Consider the following 20,653-nt stretch of genomic DNA (forward strand, 5'->3'; position numbering starts at 1 on the left):
ATGCTAACGCGCTGAATTAAGATGGTGAACATGGTAAATATCATATCTTTGTAACGTTGTCATCATGTTAGCATGCTTACATTAGCATTTATGTCAAAGCGTAGCCTCTCAGCCCCATTAACATGCCTGTTAATTTGTTGTGATACTACAAGGTTACTAAGATTAAAAGGTTAAAACAGTTGTGCAAAACGTTTTGCATGAGCATTTTCTCATGAGCATCTCAGGGACCATGAGTTCATTGGAAAATTGTGTAATCCAAATGTTCACCAAGATGAATTGATGCACCACTGGATCAATCTCAAGCTGCTTTCAGACACGAACCCTGGAAAATTGGGTCCAGACATTTTCAGAGGTTTGTCTTTCACATATGCAGAACGCAGCAGGAGATTGTACGCGTCAGACGTGTACACAGCAACAGGAGCATTTCTGTAACATTCATTGTAGAAAATAGGTAGAAGGAAAAAAAACATTGCACTCAACCAATCCAACAAGAGCTGCTGCACAGTGTTCACACACCCACATCAATCAGAAGCAGGACATGACATCTAATCACTACTGTCGAGAGCACAGTGTTTTTGTTTACAACACATCAACAACAGCATCAGCCCTTCTCATCAAAACCATGTCTTCTATGTGTCTGGCATCTCTTTTTCATCCTGGAATATTTCTGTTGTGGGTTGAAATGTTCCTGCTGTGTTCTCACATGGGCTCACTTGAACATTCTGTGGACAATTTAGCGGAGGCCTGGCAGGAAACATTCTGGGAAATATATGGAGCAACTGACTGAGACATTGGTGTTCTCACCTACAGGAAAATGTTTGGACCTCAGTGTATATCTGAAAACATATAGATATTTTTGCATTTAGCAGTAAAGAAACAAGAAATGCATCGACTGATGAGAGACATAAACTGTGGATCAGCAAATTGGACAATATTTGACAATTGCACCAAAGACACTTAAAGGTCCAGTGTGTAAGATTTAGGTGAAAGGGATACCGCCAGAAATTTAATGTAGAATAATCATCATGATGTTTTCAATAGTTCATTTCATCTAAATTGTATGAATTGTAGTTTTCTTTACCCCAGAAAAGGCCCTTTATATTTAAGTACTTTATATTTACATTGAAGAGAACCTCTCTACGGAGGCTGCCATGTTTTTTTTACATAAGTCCAGACTGGACAAACTAAACACCTTTTTTATGACAACTGAAGGCACCGGTTCTTTTTCATGTTTGGAAGAGGAGGGTGAGGGGAGGGGTGTTCAGCTGCAACATGCAACTTCAACAGTAGATATCACAAAATTCTACACACTGTACCTTTAAGAAGAAATATCTTAACATGACTGATTTATTTCAACAGGTAATTAAGTTATGTTAAAAGACACTCACATGCAGTGTTGTGATTTATATAGTCAGTATAGCACATGTACACTGTGTTAGTCAGTTCTATAGTAGTCACTGGGGTGTGGGGAAAGAAAAATAGTGCAGCTTATCAAAAGATCCAGACCTTCTAACTTTGCCTTTTTGCTGCTACTCCGTCCATGTGTTTGTCACCTGTCAGAGATGCTGTCATCTGATTGTTCTTATTCTCCCGATGCCTCTCACTCAGGATAGCGATGGAAACCTACATCCGTCAGAGGCAACTCATCATGTCTCCGCTCATGCCATCCCGAGTCATAGGAGAGAATGAGCCGCTCACTGCTGTCTTCAACAAAGTCATTGCCACGCGAGAGGTCAATCACAAAGGCCAGGGTAAAATGAAATGCTCTCCGACAGTGTGTCCCCCTGTGATTGGGGAGAGTCACTCCAAATTGACCCTTTTGTTTTGAGGAAAATAAATGATGTGTGAGGGGTCTGTAGGGTTTATGCTTGCAACATCTGCCTCATTGAATTTCCTTACGTGTTTCCTGACAGGGCTGTTTGTGACCCTGAAGCTCCTCCCAGGGGATCTCGCCCAAGTCAGAAAGGACTACCCCCACTTTGTGGACCGAAGCACGGCTATCGTCAGGAAAATGGGCTTTCCAGAAATCATTCTCCCTGGTAGATCAAAGTCTGCTCTGCATGTGCCATGCTTATGTTCTTTATATTTGCTTGCAAAACGCGAGCATGGCTCACAAATTGCCAGCTCATCCACCTAATCATCTGTTGCACTTTCTCTAGGAATTGTGAGGAATGATATTTACGTAACCCTGCTGCAGGGAGAGTTTGACCGAGGCAAAAAGAAGACCCCAAAAAATGTAGAGGTCATACTGACTGTACACGATGATGAAGGCAATCCCATGGAGGTAAAACAGACAGCGAATGCAACAAATTATTTTCTAATCAAGCTTTAATGCGACTATAATAGCATCTATTCATAGCAATTCTTAGAGTTTTGCTGTAAATATTGTAGTGTTTCAGCCTTGTTAGTGGCATAAACAATGGATTACAATATCTACAGCTTTACTCCTGGATGGAATTCTACTAAATGCTGTACCAACAATTATTGTCTTCAGAGGATAAATCCAACTGAGTACATTGATCGCCTGACCTTTAGCTCTACCACAAGGTTTACATTTTTTGTTTGAAGTAAACATTCTCACAAATTTAGGATTAAATTTGATGTAGTCAGACGTATCACAATGGGTGATAAATGATTTTGTAACATCATCAAAATGAACAACATTCATTTTGCACCTTCATCAGATCAAAATTTGTCCAATACTTTCACTCACTTTGATTCTCACTTTTTATACAGAGCTCATTAACAAATGTTAACATGCTAACTCGCACTAAACTTCATTTTATTTAGGTTTTATTTAGTCATTTGATGATATTGAAACAGTGAAATGTCATGATTGACAGCTGAGACTGACTTATGATTGATTGAGCTTGTGTGTATTGATAGGACTTTGCTATAGCTGCTCCATCCCCTGGTTATTACAGCACAGGCTCTGACTTCAACTGCGTAATATGGCAGCATTCATATTAGGGATAATTTAGCTTCATTTCTGGATAGTGGGAGGAAGTGAAGATGCATTCTTTATATACAGTCAATTCTTATTCTTAAAGGTTATATGACTCATTTTAGAGCATTGTCTTGCACTACTGTGACTGTGGTACTTTTTCGATTACAAATGAAGAGTGAACTGATGTTCGTATCGTGTCGTTGAATCTCTGTCCTTCAACTTCTGTAGAAAGCCATATTTCCTGGGGCCGGTTATGATGGTATCACAGAGTACAAGTCCGTCATATACTACCAGGTGAAGCAGCCTTGCTGGAATGAAACTGTGAAGGTGAGGCTCATGTCAAGGACCCACATGTGCAACTCTGCACTTCCAACACGATATCTTACGTTCTCTAATTAGTTCTTTAAATGGATTTACTGCAGCTCAATATAATGAAATAATCTTCTGGGGAAGATACTGGGTCAGAATGTGCTACTCATACAAATCTCCCACCAGATAACATTTCCTCCACTTTATAATCCTGTATTCACACTCTCCTTCATTTCTCCCCCTCCCCTGCAAGGTGACAATTCCCATTGAAGACGTGTGTCGCTGTCACCTCAGGGTGATGTTTCGACACAGGTCTTCCCAGGACTGTGAGTGAATGTGACTTATTTGTATGGCAAACACCCACATGTAAACCTGTCACTGTGCTAAATACAGCCAGAGTGACTGTTGGTGATTCTGCTCCTTATGTTTCTGTGCATCTCTCAGCTAGAGACAAATCGGAGAAGCCCTTTGGCATGGCCTTTGTGCGGCTCATGAGAGGAAATGGGACCACGCTAAAAGACGGCATACATGGACTCATCGTCTATAAGGTGCTGTTCTTTCATTTTTTATCTTTTATGAAATGTATCTAATTGCACTTATCTTTAAAATAAACAGGATATTATTTATTACTTTTATCTAATTACACACAAAATCTGTCCTGAAAAGCTGACAGTTGGCAAAGAGATTATGCATGAATCCCCTCCAGAGTCAATATATATGACATTAGATCTCCATCGATCAATATGCTTCATGATTCATTGCCTGTTTTATGAATTTCTCAGGTTGATGTGAAAAAGGCAGAGGATGCAAAGGTCTATCTCACCCTGCCGGCAACCTGGGATGAAGTGGAGGAGAAGGAGAAGCACATGGGAAAGCAGTTCCACCATTCAGGAGTCATTCCTGTGACTAAAGACAGCTTCCAGATTTCATCGCTCACCTGCTCCACTAAACTCACCCAGAACGGTACTGCAGGGAACTGTTCTGTTTTGCCCACATAAGTCTGATAATTAAAATATGTCACAGTTTCTAAGAAATTAAACTAATTCTACAGCAGTGGATTGAGGTTAACTGGCCTCGTTGTTTCCTCCCCTCAGATCATCTTTAAAATTATTTAGGCTCATCTGTGTTGCTAATATTTTGCCTATGTATGTACAGTTGATTGACACAGATCTAATAAGGAGGCATTTAACACAGTTGAAACTCTCTAACTGATGTTGCTGCACAGGAGCTGTTGCTGCCACTGTATTGATTCTTTTGTTGATTACTGTTGTTTTTCCAGTGGATCTTCTTGGCCTGCTAAACTGGAGGTCAAACCCGGGAGATCTGGACCAGATTCTTCAGAGACTGATGGAGGTCGAGGGAGGGGAGATTGTGAAAGTGAGTTCCCATTGTGTCACAAATACAGCACTAAGTCCAGCTGCTTTCAGACATGCACTGCACTCCTGAAAGCTCCTTAAATTCTTTGGAGGGGCTGTATGCAAGAACGCAAGTGTCTGATTGAAAGGCTCCAGACTTTCTATGGAATTTCTCTTGCCAGCCCCAATACTAAAACCATGGTATAAACTTAGGATTCACATCGAGCAAGTGGGTGTGTTAATGATGTATCTCTAACGCGACAGATGCAAAAACAGGGTTGAAAGGCAGAGCTGTACACAAAGAAGACGAAGACGTCAAGAGAGCTTTTGACGATAAGGGGCAAGGCTGTAAACATATGATCTCTGCAGAGGCATTCAGTCTTAATGTCCTGCCTCCACCTGCAGCACCAGTCCTTGTTTGAACGCTCTGGAGATTTAGTTATTATGAATGTGCCTGAGCGTAAAATGTCCTGCTGTGTTGCCCGTGTGTAAATGGTAAACTACTGAGAAAGTCCAGACCAGATTGTGCAGAAATCCTCCAGAGTTCATGTGTGAAAGCAGCTTAGATAACAATCTGATCGATTTAATAAATGATGTAAAGTGTCTTCTTTAATGGGACATGTTTCTGTTTTGTGCACAGTTTCTCCAGGACACTCTGGATGCCCTGTTCAACATCATGATGGAGACTTCAGAGAAGGACACCTATGACACCCTGGTCTTCAATGCGTTGGTTAGTTTGTGGTCAAGCCATTGTTTGGTCAATTTTATAATGCAGTGTAGAAGTGTCCATGACAGGATGGCAATACACTACACAACCCCACTTAGGTTCGAAACCTTAGTCTAAATGGTCACTGCGATAGGAAACTGAATTGTGCCACACAAACAAGAAAATATTTAAAAGATATTTTAATAAATTCTTTATTTGGGACAATGTACATTAATCAACATTCCAACAAATGTAAATTAATAATTTTCATCGTCAGCCCCTTTGCCAGATGTTGATAGGCCTCCTGCAGTGAGAAAAAATAGTGCATTAACACAGTAACAGTGGGAACAATTGTTAACACCATTATGAGTAGACATACAGTCAATTGCATACTGTAAAGTCCTGGTAAAATCATATCAGTGATGAAATTTGTTCTGAACAAGCCATTTCTTAACTACATATAAATATATGATCATGAGAGTCATGTCAGTCTACTCAGAAGTGCTTGTCAGATCATTAAAAACATTAGAAGCCACCTCTATAACCACATTTTGCTTTGTACATGGTAGAACAACACATTACAACCCGAATATTATTTTACTTTGTTAGCTTGCAGTATTTTTGAAGTTGTAAGGTGGCTTGCTTACAATTTTCCACTGATGTGCCAATCTCGTAGATTTCACATATGCCAGTTTCCTTTTAACTTTCTGGGGTTTGTTAGTTTTTCCTACAATTTTTCTTGCGCTGTTATAACTTGTAAGCATGTGAGTGTTTCATGTCAGTGCTGGTAACGTTAGATGAAAGCTGCACCTCACAAAGCTATCACGTAGATTCAAAATGACCTTTTCTGAGAACAAATAATTTTAATTCCTGTAGATGTATTATGAATAATGTTGAATTACTATTTCTAATGTCATTGGCTATTGGGAGAATTGTGGCAATGCATATGTGATATTATTAATGAAACACATTTGGATGTTGATTACCATGGCAACAGGGGAAGATTCAAAGTACTAAAACTTCTTTGGAATTAGCCTCATTTTTATGTGAAACAGCTCTGAGACTGTGTAAAGATTTGAATTTGAAACAGTAATTCACGCTTACATCATGCATTTCCTAGATGTTAAAGTTTGACTACAAATACATAAACATGAAATACATGAATGCACACCATAATAAATATAATCTTAAGTATTTAAAAAAAAGAAACATTCAGAAGCAGTAAAATAGAGTTCTGTACATTTATCAACTTACTCATTTTATTTCTTTCTCTTTTTTATAAACAGGTTTTTATAATCACACTTATTGGAGACATCAAATTCCAGCACTTCAATCCAGTCTTGGAAACCTACATCAACAAGCACTTCAGTGCCACTTTGGCTTACATGTGAGTCTCCCCCCTGTTTTCCACCTTTGATGGCTTACGCCCCTTCATGCTGTTTATTTTTAGTGCTCCTTTGCTCTTCTTCTCCACCCACGCCCAAATTACCAGAAGACCTTAATGCTTGACTCATTTATGTTTTTCAGGAAGCTAACTGGGGTGCTTAACTACTACGTGGGCCACGCTGAGGAGCCCGTCCTGACCGAGAGGCTCTACATGGCACTCAAAGCTCTAAAATACCTCTTCAGGTTTATTGTACAGTCCCGGGTCCTCTATCTCAGGTATCAAGAGGCATTGTGATGAAAGAAAAAATGATCCACCTTGCACTCTCATATTCAAAGGCTTGCCTCTTGTGATACAAATCCTGGCCTTGATTCTCAGATTCTATGGGAACAGTGAAGATGGAGACGCTTTCCTCAACTCCATTCGCACCCTTTTCTTGTCTTTCAACACTCTCATGGACAGACCTCTTGATGAGGGAGTGAAGATAAAGGTAAATTGAATCAAAGCTGAGTAGTTAACATTTCCAGCAAAAGCTTTTTTCTCTTATTCTTTTGATTCTTGTAACATATGTGATAACATTTCTTGAGAATAAAACTAAATTGCAGCTCAGTCACTCTATGAAGATGCTTTAATTTTCAGTCTCATCTTTCAGTTCTGCATATAAATTTCATGGACTTCATCAGTCAGGCTGTGAAAATCTGTTTCACTGTTTTATGGACAAATTATTGAAAAGTTTTACAAATTAACTGCAGAATGAGTATGGGCTCCCTGTTGGCAGCTTCTGTAAGTCGAAGAAAAGCTTGTTTACAAGAGAATAAAAAACATCCCCGTGCTCCAGCCTGATGAGACCTGATTCTTTGTTTTTTCAGGGGGCAATATTAAAATACCTCCCCAGCATCATAAATGACATCCAGACTGTGTTTGATCCCGTGGAGCTCAGGTAAGTCTCCAGAGGGTTTGCACAGCAGGCAATGATAATTGCCTGCCTTAGTGCAAACGATCATATTCCCTTTAGAGTTAAGGAGTCATTCTTCTCATATTTTTTCGCTGTAGAGTTAACCCATGTGTGTTGCTCATTAGTCCTCCGTGATAATAATTACTACATGTGAGATGTGGATAACATTAAAAATGTCACCGCTGCTCTTTTCTTTCATTTCTTTAAACAGCGTTCTCCTAGCGAAGTTCATCGAGAGCATTCCCGACTCGCAGCTCGTGCGTCAGAAGCTGGGCTGCATGTGTAAAATGGTGGAGAGTGACCTTTTCAGGCAGCCAGGTAGGAGTCCTTGAGGCTCAAAAACCACATAATGACATTTCACACAAGATAATGGGAACAATGCATTGGTCCACATTACACCTACGTACCTGTTTGTTTCCATTAACAGAAAATGTGATGTTTGATCCAAAATGCTCTGTTTTTTCTTTTCTTCTCCGCTCCATTACTGCAGATTGTCGAGATGTGCTCCTGCCACTTCTCACTGACCAGCTGAGTGGGCAGCTGGACGACTACTCAAGTAAACCTGACTACGAGGCCTGCGTCCAGCTGCTCAGCACAGTGTTGGACAACCTGGACCGCAAGGACATAGTGAGGAGAACAAATTCACTTTCAGACACGCACAGATAATAACTTTAAAGGTTCATTACACTCAAATTACAGGGGGAGAAAAATCACAATCACATTTTGAATGCAAGTCTTGAAAATGGATTTCCAGCACAAGGTGGCAGAGATAAGCTAATGAGATTAGAAATCAGTGGGGAAGTTGTAGCAAAACTGCAGGTTATTATGGAAAGGAGCCAGTTGAGGTGATTCTGGCATCTACGTAGATGTTTTCAAGGCACGTCCTGCTGAAAGGAATTCCTGGGGCAGATCCAGAGAGCTTTCCCATTCAAATTACACATCCCATCATGCCTGGGAGCAACTTTGGGTCTCCCCTGGAGGGGAGAGAAAACTTGACTAAGAAAGAAACAACCGTGCCGCCCTGTTTAGCCCTTTCTCACTGTGACCTAGACTCAGATAAGCGATTAAATAAAATAGATGGAATATTTCAGATAGTTTTTGTTTTATTTACCCAGGTTTTCATCTGTTTCACCACCACTATACGATGAAGGCCAATGGAAACTCGAGAGGATGTCCTAAAACAGATAGATGTATTTGTTATTTTTAATTGCCATTATTACTTTCATCATCAGTTAACCTGCTGATTTGTTACACTTCGTGATATTTGTCCATTATAATTTCCTAAATCTGAGGTGACGTCATCTAATTCCAATTGACATTTTTTGTTAAATCAACAGTCCAAAATCCCCAAATATTTACCTTACTGTAATTTGGGTCAATGGAAGTCCTCATTCAGTTCACTAATTAGAGGGCGTTATGCCTTTCCAACAGAATTCATTCAATCTATGCACATGCATGAACATCACTCTAACACACAACCAGTGATAGGTACACAGACTAACTGAAATTATGAGCTCAGACTGTCTGTGTTGACAGTAACAACTCTATGGATGATAGCACAAGCGCACACTCTGCAGATAGCACTGCACACAGATATACAATGCAGCAAGTGAGCAAAACATGAATATCTTTTTTGTTACTATGAGAAAGTTGGAAGGTCAAATAGTCAAGGTCACATGACCTCACGTTGTGGTAAATGCAATATATCTCGAAAGCCCAAATGGAATTTCATCACACTTAGCACAAATACTCACTTGGACTCAAGAATGACCTGATTCAAATTTGGTGGCCTCACGATGCAAATGTTTTGCCTTGTGAATGTGATATCCCTGCAACGCCTTGAGTGAATCCTTTCACATTTTGCACCAATATTTACTTTCATTCAAAGACTAACTGATTTGATTTTGGTGCAAAAGGTGAAAAAGGTGAAAAGTCAAAGTCATGGTGAATGTGATGTATTTCATCACATCTGGCACGATTCACTTCACTTGGACTCATTGATTTGAATTTGGTGGTCAAAGGTTACTGTGACCTCTCAAAACAGGTTTTTCCTTGTGAACACAGGATCTCAGAAAAAGACAATGTCACTGTGGCCTCACAAAACATGTTTTTTGGCCTCTTGAATGTGACAAGACTGTCTTGAGGGAATATGAATATGAATCTGTTAATAAAAATGATATATGGAATCTGCACTGGTTGGTGTAGGCATACAACTGCTGCGGTATTTCTTTTCATGATGAAACTGGCAGGTCACAGGTCGCAACAGTCTAGATGATTAATGGGAAACTCTGGTATTGGCATTATGTGGATGATGACATTTTTTAATAATTAATTATTGAAATTGTTTTAGATTTATTTTCTGTAATGGGATTGTTTCCGTTTGACCTGAAGAATTGGGATTATCTATAGTAAGTGGAACAGTCTTTTTAGGCAGACATGCTGCTGTATTTCTGTCAGTACTCAGACATTCCATTCACCTCCACTGCATGCACTGACCTTGGCAAATAAAGCGAGCACTAAATATAAAGGAGTAAAATAGGGGTTTTGTAATTTGGCTGAATTGGGTCCTTTAATAGCGACAGAACTGTCTATCTGTGCCACCATGTTTCAACTGTACCTGAGGCAGTCTCTGTCTTTGCAGGGTCCAACCAGAGGGCACGTTCAGCTGATAATGGAGCGGCTTCTTCGCAGGGTTAATCGTACAGTCATCAGCATGGACAGATCCTCTCTTCTCATTGTAAGACCCTCTGTAATGTGGAGTCTAAATAAATCCTTGACTGCAACCTCAGCATTTATTTTAGTATTAATGATACCACAAAAACAACAAATAAGGTGCTGGGGTGCCGTTAATTTAAGTGATATTTTCCTGTGAAAAAACGTGAGTGATATCGGACCTCTCTTTGGCAGGGTCACTATCTCGCCTGCATGACGGCCATCCTCAAGCAAATGGATGACATGCATTACGCCCACTACATCAGCACCTTCAAGACGAGACAAGATATCATAGTAAGTGTCCCTGTTTCTCTCCTGTTGCCTACATCTCCTGCTGAAAGATCCCATCAATAACAGGCATTAAACCACCCATGACACTTACTGCTCCTTAAGAGAATATTGATTACAGACAGTCGATTGGAATGATGTGATGCAGATGTCTGTAAGGCCTCCATTAACTAAAGAAGCATTGTGTGTGCTTGGCATGTCGCAGCACTACTGTGGATTTGCTTATGCCTCTTATACACCGCAGGTATGTGCAGGTTTTTTTAATGTAGGTAAACCCGCTAAAAGGCGAATAACTTCTTAACCATTGCCAGTAAGAGGCTTGCCTTTCTGTTTTTGTCCCCCAGTGCGCCATGTTCAGCATCACCAGTGCACAAAAAAATGAAGCTCTCTCTCTTTCCTTGCTGTCAAATTAGTGCGTTCACCCAGTTGTTTCCATCACTGCCGCTCAGAGCCGGGGCCCATTAAAAACCTGTGTCAATGCAGTCATTTGACCTGGGAGTAAATTCTGATTGTATCCATTCTCATTGCAGACAAAAGCCAGATGTTAGCGGATTTTTAGACAAGTGGAAAAGAGGCTTTAGTTTGATTCAATGAATTATCTTTCACATATTGTAGTTCTTTAAAGCGAGAGTGCACACTCGCAGTGAAGCTTCTTCTCTGCCCTCAGGACTTTCTCATGGAGACATTCATCATGTTTAAAGACCTCATGGGAAACGTTTTCCCCGCTGACTGGATGATCATGAACCTGGTGCAGATGCAGGTCTTCCTTAGGGCCATCGACCAGTACTCAGACGTCCTCAACATGTACTTCTTGGACAAGGCACATTTTGAACTACAGGTGCGTCTGCTCTCCTCCCTCCTCTATCCTTCGTCTTAGTAGAGGTCACATTTTTTATTCAACACAAAATCAAAAGCCAATATTATGAGACGGTAATTATGGCATTAATATTTGAAAACCCTGCTTCCCCCTCGCAGCTTTGGAATAACTACTTTCATTTGACTGTGGCATTCCTCACCCACAAGACACTGCAGCTGGAATCCTTCTCTCAGGAGAAACGGAATAAGATACTGAACAAGTGAGACGACTTCCAGCTCATCAAAAAGATTATTTTAATGTCAGAAACCTTAACACACAGCTCTTCAATTTCATTTTACCACAGATATGGAGACATGAGGAAGATGTTTGGGTTTAAAATAAGAGACATGTGGTACAACCTCGGTGAGTATTTTTGCAACATCTGATAAAGCTGCTATCATCACAGAGTTAGTTGGATTGTTTATTCGGTACATGCCAAGTGGAGTAACAGGACAATATTTTTTTTTATTGTCCAGTTTCACAGTGTATTGTTATTGTTTTGTTTACTATATTATTAGATTTGGCCTCTGTTTGTTGAATGACGCAGATGCAGCTTATTGCCTTCTTGAATCATGCTATGATATTTTGGTGTGATAATGTTCTGTTGTCCCTCAGGCCCCCACAAAATGAGGTTCATCCCAGCCATGGTCGGGCCCATCCTTGCAGTCACACTGGTGCCTCAGCCTGAACTGAGGAAAGCTACCATCCCCATCTTCTTTGATATGATGCAGTGTGAGCACAACTTCAGCTCCGGACGGACATTTGAGCAGGTAAAAAGCTCTGAAGTTCAACATTTTTTTTTCTCCTGAACAAATATGACCTTTGTTTTTATGATGCTGTGTGTTGTGTTTTTCTTTAAAAGTCACCTTCTTGTCTTTGCAGTTTGAGAATGAACTGATTACAAAGCTGGATCAAGAGGTGGAAGGAGGTCAAGGGGATGAGCAGTACAAAGTCCTGCTGGAGAAAACGTAAGGCTCAGGAGCAGATCAACAAGAAAAAACATTTATTTTATTCTGAGACTTGTTCAAGTAGTGCAAAACACAGATAAAATACCCTTCAATTCTGTGTAATAGGAAATTCACATAGGAATGCTTATGAAACACAAAGCGGGTTTTCTGATTGTGTTTTTTAAAAAAAGTCCACAAGGAGCCAAAAGGACAAGATGGTCTACTGGAATTGTAAACCGCCTCTAATCAATAGAAAACTCTTGAGGACAGAATGTTCTGCCCCAGACAACTGCAAAAACAGGTTTTAGTTTTTTCATCAGATTTAAAGGGAGGCTTTGGGGAACTGATAAACTAGAAATAGCCCATTACAGCTGAGGAGTAGTCTGTGAAGGACATTTGTTTGTATGTGCAGGTTACTGGAGCACTGCAGACGCCACAGATACCTGTCACAGTCAGGAGAGGAGCTGGCTCTGCTGCTCAGCAGCCTGCTGGAGAATCTCCTAGCGTACCGCACCATCACACATGATGAAAGTCCAGAGCACCGGATGAGCTGCACTGTCAATGTGCTGGTATGCTCCGTGTTTATGTTTACAGTTTTTGCATGTACGATTTGTACATGTACATTAAGCAGTTTTCAGAAATAAGAAATTATTTTGGTTTCCTGCAGAACTTCTACAAAGAGAAAAAGAGGGAGGACATTTACATCCGGTGAGTTAGACAGAGACACAGAGTTTGTGGTTTCAGGACAAACTTTATCTAACTGATGTACTCATGTAACCAGGTACTTGTACAAGCTGAGAGATCTGCACCTGGACTGTGAGAACTACACAGAGGCAGCCTACACCCTGCTGCTACATGCCGAATTACTGGAGGTCTCTCATTCATCAGTGTTTTTTTGTTTGAGTTGTTTCACCTGTGCTAATATCACCTTGTTTAAACATTTTCAGTGAGTGATGATTTCTTAGTTTATTGATTTGCATCCTCAGTGGTCTGACAAACCCTGTGCACCTCACCTCATCCCTCGAGATGGGGACCGTGTGTGGACCCAACAGGAGCTGAAAGAGAGGCTCTTCCAGGAGATCATATGTTACTTTGACAAGGGAAAGGTGAGTATCCACTGCCTTGTCTGTGTACAAATAGAGCAGTAACCTTGAAACAATTGCAGTATATCTCTGTACATTTCTGTTTTATAAATTATTTGTATATATTATTATTATTATATATGTTTGCGGAAAATGTCTGTGTACATGGTATATGTATCTGATGTGTATACTACATGGTGATAAATTGGCCAATCATCCTTGGTGGAGGTATCTGCTCTAAGTGCCATTCTAGTTGTGTTAGTGTTAACATTTATTCTCTGGCTGCAACATCCATATCAACAGTTTCCCTTCAAAGCTGGGAGCACAGAAGACAATCATTACAGCCAAGTGCCACAGTTTAACTTGTGCTCCTGTGTGTTTGTGTTTATATTTTATGTCTCCCTTTTTAACTGAGCCTTGTACATGTCTTGTCAGATGTGGGAGAAGGCCATTGAGCTGGGCAAGCAGCTGGCCAAGATGCACGAGAGCCACATGTTCGACTTCATGGAGCTCAGCCAGCTTCTGGTAAGAGGATGCACGCACTGCAGTTCAGCCCTGCAAACAAAAGCCTGACACTCCTAAAACATTGAAACGCCTTGGAACAAGGCAGCTTTATGAAAAGAACTTCAATGGAGGTGGTTTTTATTGTTCGTGCCTCGTTAGCACTATTGAAATTAGTCAGATGAGTAATAGTGGAGAATTCTGTGCAATTGGTTGAAAGAACAACTGAAGGAAGGGGACAAGAAATGAATGTGTGTTTGCCTGTTGTCTCATTTTCTATTATATAGATATATACAGTATATATTGTCTGCTGATGCTGTGGAGTTATAATGTATTTTGTTTTTAAGTTATTTGCTATGATTATGTTCCAATAACCTTTTCCCAACATTTGACAAAATTAAATGGCAGTTATCACATATATTGCTGTAGGAATTAATTAATTATCCACATTTTGTTATTAGTGAAAGACTAATTACAATGGACTGTATATGTTCATTAATGCAGCTCATCTTCTCTGTTCACTGTCACAGAAACAACAAGCCAAGTTCTTTGAGAACATAATGCATGCGATGCGGCCACAGCCAGAGTACTTTGCTGTAGGATATTATGGCCTTGGATTCCCTTCCTTCCTCCGGGTAAGAAAATGATTACCTGCTGTATTTCAATAAATAAAGACTTAGAAAAACATCCATATGCCTGTGCTTGTGCAGTAAACTGGATTTTTGAAGCATTTCTCTGGACAATTTGCAATAATGCAGATAAAGGTTATTGGCTTTATGATGACACAAGAGAATGTCAGACTTAACGCAGGCCTGTCACAGAGTTGCACTGACGTACCTCTCATATATCATGGAAAATAAACTGAAATGTTTTTTCGCTGCAGAACAAGATGTTCATCTACCGAGGTAAAGAGTACGAGTGGCTTGAAGACTTCAGCTTGAAGCTGCTCTCTCAGTTCCCAAACGCAGTCCGGATGACCAGCACAGCGCCCCCTGGAGACAACATCAGCAACTCCCCTGGACAGCGTATCCTTAATTAATTAGCCACGCATAAAAGCTATTTGATATTCCATATTTTTAGCCATGTTAGCATCGTGGCTCCAGGGATGGCAGTGAGGTTTGCTAATTAGCATCCTAATATGGTGAACATGAAAAACAGTACACCTGCTTAACATTAGTATTTTAGTTTTGTCTGTGTGATATTAGTATTTAGCTCAAAGCAGTGCTGTGCCCAATTATAGCCTCACAAAGCTGCTAACATGGTTGTGGGCTTGATTTACAATTACAGATTGAAGAAAATCTGATTCAGTACAACTTGTCTCTTATCTGTACGTCTCCACTTTTACTGCTCTTATCCTTAGTTGAAATTCACAGAAATCCAGTGCTTTACTGTCAAGCCTGTTCTCACTGTGCCGCAGCAGTTTAAAGACAAGGGGGTTCCAGAGCAGATATTAAAGTGCGTAACAGAACACTTAAAGGCTAATTTATTTTCTCGTGAATGCACCCTGGGATTTATAGTTCTGTGGTCAAACCACTAACTCATTGCTGTTCTTCCCTGTTCTCTTGCAGCTATTACAGAACCAATGAAGTTGACAAGTTCCAGTATTCCAGGCCATTCAGGAAAGGTGAAAAGGACCCAGACAATGAATTTGCGGTGAGTACTTTTTAAGTTCACTTATAAACATGAGGCTCATACGTGTTCATTTAAAAAAGAACATAAACACCCTTGTGTTTGCACATACCTCACTCTGAAGACTGATAAAGACATTAAAATGTCAGCCTTTATTGATGTATTGATATTCTGCCCCACAGACCATGTGGATTGAGAGAACAACTTACATAACTGCCTATCGCTTCCCAGGGATTCTCAAATGGTTTGAAGTCAAATCTGTCTCAGTGGTAAGAAGCAGACTCGATTCTCAGACTCTGTTTTCACAGTAAACATTCCTGTAACTCACATCATTCTTTATTTGACTCTCCTGATGGGCAGGAGGAGATCAGTCCTCTGAAGAACGCCATAGAAACAATGGAGATGGCCAATGAAAAGCTGAGCAACCTGGTGCAGCAGCAAGCCTGCGATCGCTCACTGTCCATCAACCCACTGTCCATGATGCTTAGTGGCATTGTTGACCCAGCAGTCATGGGTGGCTTCTCCAACTATGAGAAGGTCTGATTTATGTCTGTAATGTGAATATTGTCTGTGTCTGTTTGGACCACTTGCCGACAAATGGTCAGTGTTATTTAATCAGGTCGTCTGAACTGGATTCACGCCAACATTTAATGAATTCCTCCTTGACCCATAGCACCTCCTTCCACCAAGTTTTCATGTCAATCTGTCCAGTAGTTTTTGCTTACCTCGAGCCCAACAGTCTCCTTTTAACAGTCTCACATTTAAATCGCTAGATCTGGATTTTCATGTTGATCGTGACCAAATCGCACACTCACAATCATCAGTCCCTTGAACACGCGTGAATGTTTTCCATCAAGATCCATGAAATATTCTCTGACAAAATCACAATTGTAAAGAAAGTGAATAAAAAAAGAATGGATCCGCCCCATGATCCAGATCTGCACCACAGTTAAATGGTTTCTCCCCTGACCAATACTTCGTCCTTAATCAGTCCAGTAGTTTTGTGCTAACAGACAAACAAATACACAGATGAAATATAACCCCCTTATCAGAGTTAATTACAACCATCAACCACAAAAATAATGTGACTATGCCTCTGCTTACAGACTGCACTATATTAGCTTTATAGGTGTAGCTGTTTGCTTAATCAGGTTTTGGTTGCGTGCACAGTTGTTTTAAATTATTAATGTGGACAACAATAAACTGCTATCAAAGAACACAGTTAATCATATGTCTGCAAACATGATATATATAGAGGCTTTGGGCCTGTTACAGAGTTTTATTCATCAGGGAACCACTGTGGCCTCTTTGTCATGCTGTGTAAACCTGTTCATTGTTGTTTGTGGCGATATTTGTTTTAAGCCTGTGTTTTCAAAACCTATTCATTCAGGTTTTTTATCCTCTTGTAGGCGTTCTTTACAGACACCTACATGCTAGAGCATCCAGAGGACCACGAGAGCATTGAGATCCTTAAACAACTAATCGCTCTGCAGGTAAATCCTTCCACCATCACAGACATTGACCTCAAAGCAGAAGGCGGTTTATGACACTTAAGTGCCCTCTCTTCCCCACTCCAGATCCCTCTCTTGGCAGATGGGATTCGCATCCATGGGGAGAAGACGACCGAGCAGCTGAAGCCCTTACACAACCGAATGGTTACCTGCTTTCAAGACCTTCGGGAGAAAGTGGAGAAGCATTATGGCGTCATAACCTTGGTGTGTTGCCAACTGCAAACTTAATTTAATGTAAAAAGGGTGCCAACTTAAGATATTGGCCCTGTTGCCTTCCAATCAAATGCTTCTCATTCAAAGCGGAGTGTACATTATATTAGCCATCGACCATAAATCTTCTTTTAGCCAGCCTGGTGCGACCTGTGTTTTTGCCTGTCATTGTGTTCCTCCCCTGCCAAGATTCTCTGATGATGCTTAATCCCATTTGTGTGTCCCAGCCCTGCTCGCTCACTGAAAAGAAGAAAAGCCGCGTGGGCTCAGTGGTGATGCCCTACATCCTGTCCTCCACCCTGCGCCGCATGTCCACTGTCTCAACCCTCTCCTCCGCCTCCTCAGGCCTCTCCAGCGGCTCTGCATCCTCAGACGGACCCTCCTGCATTTCCTCCCAAGAGTCAGTCCCTGCATCAGTGCATCCTCTCCCTGCTTCTTTAGTCCACCTCTCTCCCCTGTCTGGTTTTCAGTCTGTCTGCTTGTGTTGCCCTCACTATGAGAGACAACTTACATCTAACACTGAAGCATTGTTTGTCTTTCTGATTCTCTTATGTCTGATTATTCAAAAGCATTTCCTTGTCGTCCCATACCAGCGATCGCAGGGCCTCCATCCTGTCCCGCTCTGAGGAGGACAACAGGATTGCTCGAAAGAACAGGAAGGAGTGGAGTGTGAGCAAATCCCAGGTCTTACTGGAGAGGCAGTCAGACGCTGATGAGGTACAACCTCATGTGCAGGAGCTTTTTTTTATATTATCACTATTGTCATCTAAAATATACTGAGCTTTCACTCAGATGATTGTATATGTTTCTGTGATTCAGTCGTGAATTGGGGAATAGCATGAATGCTCATATCTTTGTTTTCTTACTTTTATTCCAGACGCCTCCAGAGAAGCAGCAGAGGCCCAAAAGTTTACAGTTGGGAGACAAACGTCTTCCACTCTCGCTGTTCCAGGGGGTTTCGTCCCAGCTCAGCTTCTCTCACCCTCTCAGCCCGCTACCTGCCTCTCCACAAACACCGCACACACCACGCAGCTCCAGTACGTACTCACACTGCATCACTCTCAAGAAATATACTTCACACACAGATGAGCAGGGATATCATGCCTGCTAACGTTGTGTAAGCACATTCTGGTCTACATACAGCATATTCACAGACGCATGCTGTTTGAAAAGCCTTTGTTTCCTCACTGTGTTAGGTTATTCGTCACTTCTCAGCGACAATGATGCCAATACCATTGACACCCCAGGGACCCCCCCACCCATGCCTCCGAAGAAACACCCACATGAGATTGACAACCCCAGGTTCTCTTCAGAGGTACATCTGCTGGCAGAAAATAGCACCCCCACGCTAATGCATTTTTAATGGCGGGTAAACGTTAAAATATTCTGTTTTTTATTTTTATTTGAAGTCCTAACTTGAACTCCCTTTCCCCCACAGTTTACTCCTCCGCTGCCAGTGAAAATCGAGAGCAAGCCACCGCCTCCTCCTCCGAAGACGCGGAAGTCGATGTTCCCGGCATATGACCACACCCCGCAGTAAGGCGACACCTACGCCTCAGAGCACAAAAGTGTCACTAATTCTATGATTTGGCTGTGGTGAAAGTGCAGTTTGATTTGTGGAGGAAATGTCACAGCAGTGTACAGATGCAGGAACATCTACGTGGGATGTGCGCAGGATTCGCAGCAGAAAATCTTTCTGATGCAAGTCGGTTATAATTCCAAGCAGTGCTTTGTTCCCGAGTTTTAGCAGTTTTCTAAGCCGCGAGGAAGGATATGTAGGGGCAAAAATAGAACAATGATGTTGGGTGCACAAGGTCACTCCAGCCTCAGATTCAGTTTGCATTTTAAGAGATAATGAAACATTGATTAGATGCTTTTATTCTGGAAGAAAAGTTACCGTGGCGTTGTTACCACTCGCAGGGAAAAGGAACGACCAATATTGCAATGTAATGTTTAGTTTTTATTTGTTGGAGTGACACTGGATGACTTATTTCTCCCCCTCTCTGTTCACTGGCATTCCATATTTGAACAGGATAAAGCTGCAGTAGACACATGTTAAACTTGATCAAGAGCAGGGAATACAATGCACAGAATGTAACAGATATTTGTTTTTTTTGTGTTTGATGATGGCGTTGAGCCACATTATGATCAAGCTGAATTTTTCTAATGCATGATGTTTTGAAAAACACTGGATGGCATTATTGAATGTGGTACGGACTGTGTTTTGATGTTTATGATGAACTGAATACTGTAACTGATTCTTCTCCACGGCGTCACATTGATGTTGATGTTCAGTGGATTAGTTCGCCATTTTGGGGAAATATCTTTATTTCCTTTCCTGTCAAGAGATAGATAGATACCAGTCTCATATGTGTATGATAAATGCAGAGCTGGAGCTAGCATCAGGTCAGCTAGCCTCCCCCCAACAGGTCAGTTGGCCCCCCCAACAGGTCAGCTAGCCCCCCCCCCCCCCCCCCCCCCCCCTAAAACCAAAACCTGGTGTTTTTACTCTTATTTTGATCAAATTAAACAATAAAAAAGGTGTAATTAACCAGCGCCAGTAGATATTGTTATTGTTATTGAATATAATAAAAAGCTCTGGTCTTGATGCTAAGTGAAGTTTACAGGCTGTCACGTCCAGCTATGTATTTTATACACAGACATTAAATAGGTACATAGGTATCGATCTACTCATGTAACTCTGGGTAAGGAAGGGAAATGTTGAACTGGTCCTTTAAACATTGGTAACAGCTGTAAAAGTCTCGTTGAAGTTCACTGTAGTTTTATATTTCAGGAGTTCCTCCATTTTCTTTTTTTATCAGTTCATTATTGAAATTTAAATTATTGCTATTCATTGAATTTTAATGTCTACATCATTTTTGCACACGTAGTGTGGACACAGATGGTTTATTTGTTATGTCCAGAGTAATTTAGGTCTAATTTCAGCAAATGGCTCTAATGTGCACTGCTGAAATAAAAAAAAAAAATGTATATTTGCCTTCACTGTGCCAAATCTATGCATGTTCTGAAAATGATCACATTGAATTCACAATTCAGCTGTCAATATTATAGGTTTATTTTTAGATTTTTGTAATTGCTATTCAAGGGATTAACTGTTTTTGTACAGTACACATTTCCGAACAAGGATTTAAGAAACATTAGACAAAAAATGCCTCAAGAGATAAATAGTGATCTTTTTTATGATTCTTTTTATGAACAAACTATTGTTGACTGAACAAAAATAAAGACATGTTGAAAGAC

The 20,653-nt window shown here is 40.8% G+C and overlaps 1 protein-coding gene across 1 annotated transcript in view; it reads left to right on the forward strand.

The window, feature by feature from the left end:
- dock5 (dedicator of cytokinesis 5) overlaps positions 1-20,653 on the forward strand; it is a 33,713-nt gene extending 13,060 nt beyond the window's left edge. Inside the window, exons 12-51 of the mRNA XM_020093954.2 lie at positions 1,609-1,751; positions 1,914-2,039; positions 2,160-2,284; positions 3,176-3,274; positions 3,510-3,582; positions 3,701-3,804; positions 4,039-4,219; positions 4,536-4,633; positions 5,252-5,341; positions 6,604-6,704; positions 6,845-6,979; positions 7,080-7,191; positions 7,571-7,641; positions 7,868-7,974; positions 8,147-8,283; positions 10,298-10,393; positions 10,564-10,662; positions 11,324-11,494; positions 11,632-11,732; positions 11,817-11,875; positions 12,128-12,282; positions 12,395-12,480; positions 12,872-13,028; positions 13,127-13,167; positions 13,241-13,331; positions 13,446-13,565; positions 13,977-14,066; positions 14,573-14,677; positions 14,926-15,067; positions 15,416-15,497; positions 15,611-15,695; positions 15,854-15,940; positions 16,032-16,208; positions 17,081-17,164; positions 17,249-17,386; positions 17,620-17,792; positions 17,986-18,109; positions 18,270-18,429; positions 18,589-18,707; positions 18,831-20,653. Coding sequence (XP_019949513.1) covers positions 1,609-1,751; positions 1,914-2,039; positions 2,160-2,284; positions 3,176-3,274; positions 3,510-3,582; positions 3,701-3,804; positions 4,039-4,219; positions 4,536-4,633; positions 5,252-5,341; positions 6,604-6,704; positions 6,845-6,979; positions 7,080-7,191; positions 7,571-7,641; positions 7,868-7,974; positions 8,147-8,283; positions 10,298-10,393; positions 10,564-10,662; positions 11,324-11,494; positions 11,632-11,732; positions 11,817-11,875; positions 12,128-12,282; positions 12,395-12,480; positions 12,872-13,028; positions 13,127-13,167; positions 13,241-13,331; positions 13,446-13,565; positions 13,977-14,066; positions 14,573-14,677; positions 14,926-15,067; positions 15,416-15,497; positions 15,611-15,695; positions 15,854-15,940; positions 16,032-16,208; positions 17,081-17,164; positions 17,249-17,386; positions 17,620-17,792; positions 17,986-18,109; positions 18,270-18,429; positions 18,589-18,707; positions 18,831-18,932 — 4,546 coding nt within the window. The 3' untranslated portion in view covers positions 18,933-20,653. The remainder of the gene's footprint in view (positions 1-1,608; positions 1,752-1,913; positions 2,040-2,159; positions 2,285-3,175; positions 3,275-3,509; positions 3,583-3,700; positions 3,805-4,038; positions 4,220-4,535; positions 4,634-5,251; positions 5,342-6,603; positions 6,705-6,844; positions 6,980-7,079; positions 7,192-7,570; positions 7,642-7,867; positions 7,975-8,146; positions 8,284-10,297; positions 10,394-10,563; positions 10,663-11,323; positions 11,495-11,631; positions 11,733-11,816; positions 11,876-12,127; positions 12,283-12,394; positions 12,481-12,871; positions 13,029-13,126; positions 13,168-13,240; positions 13,332-13,445; positions 13,566-13,976; positions 14,067-14,572; positions 14,678-14,925; positions 15,068-15,415; positions 15,498-15,610; positions 15,696-15,853; positions 15,941-16,031; positions 16,209-17,080; positions 17,165-17,248; positions 17,387-17,619; positions 17,793-17,985; positions 18,110-18,269; positions 18,430-18,588; positions 18,708-18,830) is intronic.

This window comes from Paralichthys olivaceus, chromosome 4, assembly GCF_024713975.1.
Source record: "Paralichthys olivaceus isolate ysfri-2021 chromosome 4, ASM2471397v2, whole genome shotgun sequence".
Taxonomy (NCBI): Eukaryota; Metazoa; Chordata; class Actinopteri; order Pleuronectiformes; family Paralichthyidae; genus Paralichthys; species Paralichthys olivaceus.